Source organism: Cheilinus undulatus, linkage group 8 (assembly GCF_018320785.1).
Source record: "Cheilinus undulatus linkage group 8, ASM1832078v1, whole genome shotgun sequence".
NCBI classification, from domain to species: Eukaryota; Metazoa; Chordata; class Actinopteri; order Labriformes; family Labridae; genus Cheilinus; species Cheilinus undulatus.
In genome coordinates this window covers 17,265,546-17,272,927 of record NC_054872.1, presented here as the reverse complement: position 1 = coordinate 17,272,927, position 7,382 = coordinate 17,265,546, and the positions used below count along the sequence as shown (strand labels likewise).

General features: G+C 37.7%; 1 protein-coding gene across 2 annotated transcripts; it reads left to right on the top strand.

The window, feature by feature from the left end:
* The first annotated feature begins 46 nt into the window (after positions 1-46).
* nsmce2 (NSE2 (MMS21) homolog, SMC5-SMC6 complex SUMO ligase) lies at positions 47-6,509 on the top strand. 2 transcript variants are annotated; one of them, XM_041793876.1, is made up of 7 exons: positions 47-151; positions 327-460; positions 1,996-2,108; positions 2,416-2,569; positions 5,193-5,284; positions 5,539-5,645; positions 6,073-6,509. In XM_041793876.1, the coding sequence occupies exons 2-7, from the start codon at positions 346-348 to the stop codon at positions 6,182-6,184; spliced, it is 693 nt and encodes a 230-aa protein (XP_041649810.1). In that variant the 5' UTR covers positions 47-151; positions 327-345; the 3' UTR covers positions 6,185-6,509. The 2 variants fall into 2 exon arrangements, with proteins under 2 accessions (XP_041649810.1, XP_041649811.1); XM_041793877.1 differs by having other exon boundaries at positions 61-151; positions 357-460.
* The last annotated feature ends 873 nt before the right edge of the window (positions 6,510-7,382 follow it).

Below are 7,382 nucleotides of genomic sequence, written 5' to 3'. Positions count from 1 at the left end.
TTTTAATTTGAAAAAAAAACAAAAAAAACAAAAACAAACCGGAAGTCGGAAGTTAGCGAACTGTAGTAGTCAAATTTCCGCGGGGCATTTCTTTGCTCCTTTCTGAAGTGTTTTCAATTAGCTGTTTTAGTATAATAATCGTCTTTTTTGGGTAAGCATGCCGATGTTGATTAAGACACTGCTAAGTTACATACAGTCTGTAGGTTGTAGGTTAGCCGTTAAGCTAATCAGTCAACAACGAAAGGCAGGGATTTGTTGACAAGCTAGGCTAACGATATCATAGAACCTAAGTTTATGTTGTCTGTTATTTTATGTGATCTCAACAGATAAAACATTCACATAGGAATGTCTCTTAGTGCTGTTCACGGGACTTTGTCTAGCCTGAAGGCATGTCAAGCGGACATCGGGACAGGAATGGACATAGTGACGGACGTTGCTATGGACCTGGCTGAAACTCACAGTAAATATCTCTGCCTCTCTGCGTGCTTGAACCGTTAACCTGCTTGTCTGTTCCTCTTTCAGCATCTCAGTATTTGTTTGTGCCCAACGCTTGATCACACTTCTTTTGTTCCTGGGCTCCAGGTTCATTGGCCTACCACTGCTTTGCTAAGAGAATAAAGTAGTTTTTAAAGGGTGGAAAGCCAATAAGTAGCAGCATTTACGTTTTTATTCGCCACGTTTTAGTAAAACATAATGTCTAATTATTCCAAAAACCTATTTCCCTGAAAAGTTTTAAGAAAATTCCCCTCTCTAAAATTTCTTATCAAATTCCCCAAAATGTCCAAATACGTTCCCCAAAATTTCATGAAAATGACTGAAAATGTCAAAGATGCCCTTCCAAATTCCCAATCAAATTGAAAATACCTAAAAATTCCTAAATAAATTCCCCTTTAAAAATCTAACGAAATTTCCATGAAAATGCCTAAAAGATTCAAATCAATTTCCCCCCAAAAATGTACAGTGAAACTCTCCAAAAGATACAAACATATCCCCAAAATGTCCATGAAAGTAACTGAAAACTTCCAAGCAATTTCCCCAAAATAACCAACACAAATTATTTTAAAATTTCCATGACAAGTCCTGAAAATTTTATAGCAAACCCCAACATTTCAGGCAAATACTTCAGTGGGCATTCTAGACAGTTGTCTAAACAATTCCAATGACAGAATTTACTATAATGTTATAGGACAGCCAAAATGTACCGTCCTTGTATGTACATGCGGGGTCTAAGAAGGATCTACTGCAGAAATCACTCTCATAGTTACCCCTGCCCTTTAAAGAAAAATATAAGATATCCAAGAATATCATCCACCTGTATGCCTGTAACTCCCTCATGATTCCAACAAAAACTAAGGCGGAGTAATTTACCACTTAACCAACAAGAACTAATCTGAGGTTTCCAGATAGATATCTATACTTCATCTGATTGCATCAAAATCCTTTGACAACATGGGTCAAAACAAACAGGCATTCATCCAATAGGTAACGCTGATTGTTAATATATTTCTTCAAGGGATGCAAGAATTCATTGGTTTAACATCAGTATTTGCCAATATTGACCCTTTTTTTACAAACTTTGCATCAGACAAATAATGTGGCATGAAGAGATGTTAGTTGCCAGTGTTTATCTGGTTTGTCAGTGTAATTTTATGCTGGCATCTGGTATATCTAGCTGCTGAATCAAGTAAGAGATTTATTTAAAGGGCAGAATAAGTGACCGTTTAGAGAACATCTGATCTGCTTTCATAGAAATACCTGAGAGAAAATGTGATGTCAAATATCAGAATCGTTATTGGCCTTTATTTTTTTTACAATTGGCACATCTCTAATTTCTTTATTAATTTAATGAAAAACTGCACCATTATAAAGCACTTTTTCTTTTGATGCTGTCTGTGCAAACATTAAAATTCGATGCAATACTTTGACATGCATATCACATGAATCAAAGTTTACGTATACAGAGTTGTTTAGCTAGTTGTGTTGTTCTCTTAACAGGTGAAGCAGGAAACCGTGGCGTTGCAGATTTGGAGGCCATGATCCTGGAGTGTGCAAAACTGGACAGGGAGATCAACTTCTTTGTGGATGTTGTTCAACAAGTAACAACAGAGGTGAGTGCTACCATTTTCACTTAAGTGAAAGCATCCTTTCTCCCTTTACCAAATGCACAGGCCAACCTCAAAGATGCATTACTAGGATGAGGACTGGGATGTTGAAAACATACTGTATAAGGATTGGCTCCTTTGAAGGTCATGCATCATTCAAAGCTGTCCCTGCCATGCTGTGTGCACTCAAGATTTTCTTGAATGGCAAGTCTTAATGTCAAGGTGTTAAATTGAAACGTCAGGGGAAAAAAGCTGGAGTTGACCCTGATTCTGACTGTAAAGCAAACAGCCTAAGCTACATCAGTTTCTGCAGGCTACTACGCAGCAGCCAGAGGCCATGTTCAGCCTGGCAGCCAAGGTGAAGGAGCAGTTTCAAGCGAGAACCGCCCAGCTCTCTGACGCAGAGCTGCAAAACCATCAGAAAGTGGTAGCCTTCAAGGACAGCATCAAGAACTCTGCAAACCAAGGTAAATGTGTGCACTGCTAAACTCAATGAAATGTGTGCAGCTCTTATAGTGCAGTGATAATAGCTGTGCTCTAGTAGGCTTTCAGCTGAGCTGAGAGAGAAATCTTGGCATGTGTTATGTTTCAGGATAATCAGCTCACTTTTAAACCCACTGCTCCCTTTGTAAACTGTTGAATAATAACGTGTTTTCATCACCCTGTTATGTGGTGTCCTCATTACACCGCTATTGAAAAGGTGGCCGCAATTGAACAATGCTATATTTCAGCTTGTCTAGAGATTATAAATGAATTTGCTGCTGCAAAAATGTTATTTTCTTGGTGTACTCAGTCTCTAGAGTGGTAGATTTTGAAAAACAGAAATCATTTGGAAGTATATATATTTAGTTTATTTTTTTCTTAGCGGCTGAAATATTCATTTAACCCACTTAGTTACTGCCTGAAAAAGTTTAAGGAGTGCCTCTGATCTTTTAATAGTAGCTTCTGCATTGAGCATAGACAAGAATCCTTAAACAGACAGGTTAAAACGGGGAGACTGACCTAGCTTTGCCTTTAAAACGCCATGGCTAAGGCAGAGGTTACTACATACACACACACTTCTTTGCACAGTCCTCATCAGACAAAATATTGCACAGTCCATGCTGGCTTTGTAGATCTGATTATTAGTTATAATGTGTCAAAGTGGATGCACCACAATATTCCTGAGTGTGAAATTATGTTATAGGCTCCTGTTGAAGACAGAAGTTAGCATGATTTCACTCTCATTTTAAGAAAAAAAACATGTCTTATTAACAATCTATTGTAAATAAAACACTTCCCAGAATCCTAGAATGCATCAGCAGCGTCTCTACTTAGCTGCTGTTGCCCTCAAATTTACTGTTGTGGAAATGGTGGGTGGTCATTGTTGGGCTCTGTGGTTTCAAGGGCCATACATTGCCTGCTTCCATATCAGCCAGTAGAAATATTCTCTTCCAGTGGCCAAGTTTAGTAGAATTTCAGCCATTGTGCTGAAATGTTGATATTTGAACCCCAACTAAAAGTAATACAAACTAAGAATAAACATGGATTGAAGTGATGTTATAGATACACATAAACTTCTGCCTATGGACTACATAGTTTTTTTGTTTTGAATATTATATTTTTTTTTATATTAAAGGTGCAGAATTAGTTCTACATTTATAACCTGACTTTGCACTCTGCCTGTTTTTCCTTCGACCTCACACTCATGGTGGGAAGATCAAAAATCTTTAAAATATAGTTCTGTTGTGTTTCATTTTGCAAATCATGTTTGCTAAGAGAATATGGCGAGCAGTCTGGGTTATCTGCATCAAAAACAACAAAAATTTTATAGTGGAAACTGAGGAAAATCTGTAATCTGCAACATGTTTGATAACCCAGCATTCCAAGACATCTAACATTAGGATTCAGATGCTTTCTAACTAACATTACAGTACAGGACAGAACAGTACAGTACAGTACAGACCCCCTTCCCTTTTTTCCAATTTAGTTAAAAAATTGAAAAAAGTGCAAGACTCCATGTGGGCTTTTGCGTGATTTACACTGAGAGGAGGCTTCCTTCTAGCCACTCTACCATAAGCCCAGATCAGTGGAGGGCTGCAGTGATGGTTGTCCTTCTGGAACTTTGTCCTATCTCCACACAGGATCTCTGGAGCTCAGTCAGTGACTACTGGGTTCTTAGCCACCTCTCTTACTAAGGTCCTTCACCTTCAAAATCCTTCAACTGATTGCTCAATTTCACTGGACGACCAGCTCTTGGAAGAGTCCTGGTTGTGCCAAACTTATGGAGGCCACTGTGCTCTTGGGAAATTTCAGCGCAGCAGAATTTTTTGCGTAACCTTCCCCAGATTTGTGCCTTGCAACAATCCTGTCTCTAAGCTCTGCAGACAGCTCCTTTGACCTCATGGCTTGGTTTTTCTTCTGATATGCATTTACAGCTGTGAGGCCTTCTAGAGAGAGGTGTGTGCCTTTTGGAATCATGTCCAGTTAATGTTATTTACCACAGATGGACTCCAATCAAGCAGTAGAAAAATCTTAAGAAAAACGAGAGGAACCTGAGCTAAATTTCAGGTGTTTTGAAAAGTGTCTGAATACTTTGTCAGTGTGATATTTCATTTTTTATAAGTTATCAAAAATTCTAATATTCTGTTCTAACTTTGTCATGATAAGGTACTGAGAGTAGATTATTGAGAATAAGATGTTTTTTCAGTTGTATAGCATCAGTCTGCAACATAACAAAAATGAAAGAAGTGAAGGGGGTCTAAATACTTTCTTCTTTGATGTGGCTGAACTCAACATGAGCGTTTGTCTAACAATACCATTGGCTGTCAGACTAGATATGTTGTTTAACTGTGGATAGTTCCCAGTGCTCCTGTGGATTTCCTTTAGTCACCATTTTCCAGTTACAGACAGATTTTAGTGCAGTGAAATAATTGTGTTTTGTTACACTGTCAGATGTTTTTATAAATTGATGAAAAAAAACACTACTGCTGTGTGTTTCTGATAACTGCATCCTGGCTTTACCCCTTGATGGTGATGTCATTCCCATCAGTCATTTATATTGTGATTTGAGATTTTGAGGCTCACTGTGGTGTATTTTTGCACTTCCAGCCAATACAGAGCCAGAAGAGGACATGGAGGAGCTCGATGAGGACATTGCTGTTACACAGAGCCAAGTTAACTTCATCTGCCCACTCACACAGGTAGACCAATAAAACTCATTTTACTCTTTAGACATTCATGATGCTACTTTACATTGTGTTTTTTGTTTTTTGTTTTTTTTTACTTCAAAACATGTCCATCTTCTTCCACATCTCTACATAATTTCTCAGGAAAGCAATTTACCTCCAGCATCAAGAGACAAATCCGCACTGATTTGATGTATGAGCGATTTAATTGTGTTCCGGTCTGTGTGCTGTTTCATTATCTAAGATACTTTTTTGTCTCTGTATTCAAGGTGGAAATGGTGAAGCCAGTGAAGAACAAGACCTGTAACCATAATTATGAGGAAGAAGCCATACGGGGTCTGATCAAAAATAAACGCATCCAGAAAAAGAAATGCCGGTAAGACGCTCCGCCTCTGGGACTTTCAAGAACATGAGTCAGGTTGTGCAGCAGTAAACAACCCTGCAGGCTGGTCTGGGACCTGAAGTCAGACTTAATTCACATTTTCTTTATCATACTGCTTTGATGAAGAGTGAAATTAAATGTGGCTTCTCCTAGAGAAACACTGATTAAATCCCCCTGTTGAAAAAAGATAAAACTCGTCTGTTGTCTGAGCTCTGATTCTGGACACCTAACATGCATAATAATAGGAACTGTATTCCAGAGGTCTTCCCCTACAGTGACTGTGTGAAGAAATGATGAAATGCTGACGTTTTTGTATTATTTATCTCCCTGCTTTTACAATTCTTTATATTTGAGTGAATTTTGAGATTATGTATGATTGATATGCTTTATGTGTTACATTGTCTTTGTCTCCATCCTGTAGCTGTCCTGTTGTCGGCTGTGGAAACTCGGATGTTAAAGAGTCAGATCTGGTTCCTGATCAGTTGCTGAGAAGACAAATCCAGAGCCAAAAAAGACAAAGCAACCGCACATAATCTCTACATCTTCACTGGCACTAAAATATCACCCAGAAAGCCATTCCTTATAGCTAATTACTTTGATTTAATGGAGAAATATTTTGTTTGGAGAGTGTGGGGACAGCAGACTCAATGAGGTTTTTCCCCCATGTTTTTTGTAAGACATTATTGTTTTATTCAGAGTTCTGCACCTCTTTTAAAGACCCTGTTGTCCAATTGAATTACAAGTTTATAAGTAATGCCTTGCTTGTTCAGAGTGTTTATTTGAACTTCAGACGTGTCGAATGTAAATAAAAGCTAAAGAGTTTTTTTGTGTTAAAATAAAACAAATTTTGTAAACTTATTTTGTAGGGTTGATCAATGTTGTTCTTTAGGTCTTTGTCTACATGATGTAGTTTGTTGACAGAACCTCAAGAGGGCAGTGTCTGCAATGTGCTGGAACTGAAGAGATGAAACTTTTCTAGATTATGATAAAAAATGTCATATACATGTAAACAACACAACAAAGAAATCAATCATACACAAACTTAAACACAAACAACAATAGCTCAACATAGATTATAGGCTAGATTACATCAATTACATCAGCTGATTCATGACAAAAGTTATCTCAGGATGCTTTCCACAAAGAGCAGGTCTACACCATACTCTTATTGTATGTTCATAAGCACTATATTCAGTGATGTGACAGGGGTGAGGAAAAACTTCCTTTAACAGGCAGAAACCTCAGGTAAACCAGACTTATGTTTTGCAGCAACCCACTGGGACTGTTTGGGCTGGACAATGGAAAAGGGGGAGATGCAGAAGAAATGAATGAATCAAAGAGCAGCAACAATAATGAATCAGCCTGATTATTGGCTATAATACCAGTTATTGTGGTTAAATTATGTGTAGAATTATCAATATCATCAAAGTATGAAACTAGACCTGTCTGATACTAACATTAGCAACCACATCCTGACATTAACTTACACCAACCTACCTGATCTAAGTGGGTTTTGGGTGAGTTCTACAGTGACTCAACTTGCCACTTTTGCAGGTTGAATTTGTCATTAACACAATATCTGCTTCACACACAGTATACTTAAATATTTTTTGATTAATATTCTCTTATTTTTTCAATGAAACCTGAAAGATTAAACTTCTGCATATGTGCACTTTATTTTTAAGAAATTATAATGTTTGATACTTTGCAGGAAATATACATTTGCTTTAT

Coding starts and splice junctions, on each gene's coding strand:
- nsmce2 (XM_041793876.1), top strand. CDS start 346: ATGTCTCTTAGTGCTGTTCACGGGACTTTGTCTAGCCTGAAGGCATGT. Junction 461..1,995: donor GGACCTGGCTGAAACTCACA/GTAAATATCTCT, acceptor TTCTCTTAACAG/GTGAAGCAGGAAACCGTGGC. Junction 2,570..5,192: donor CAAGAACTCTGCAAACCAAG/GTAAATGTGTGC, acceptor TTGCACTTCCAG/CCAATACAGAGCCAGAAGAG.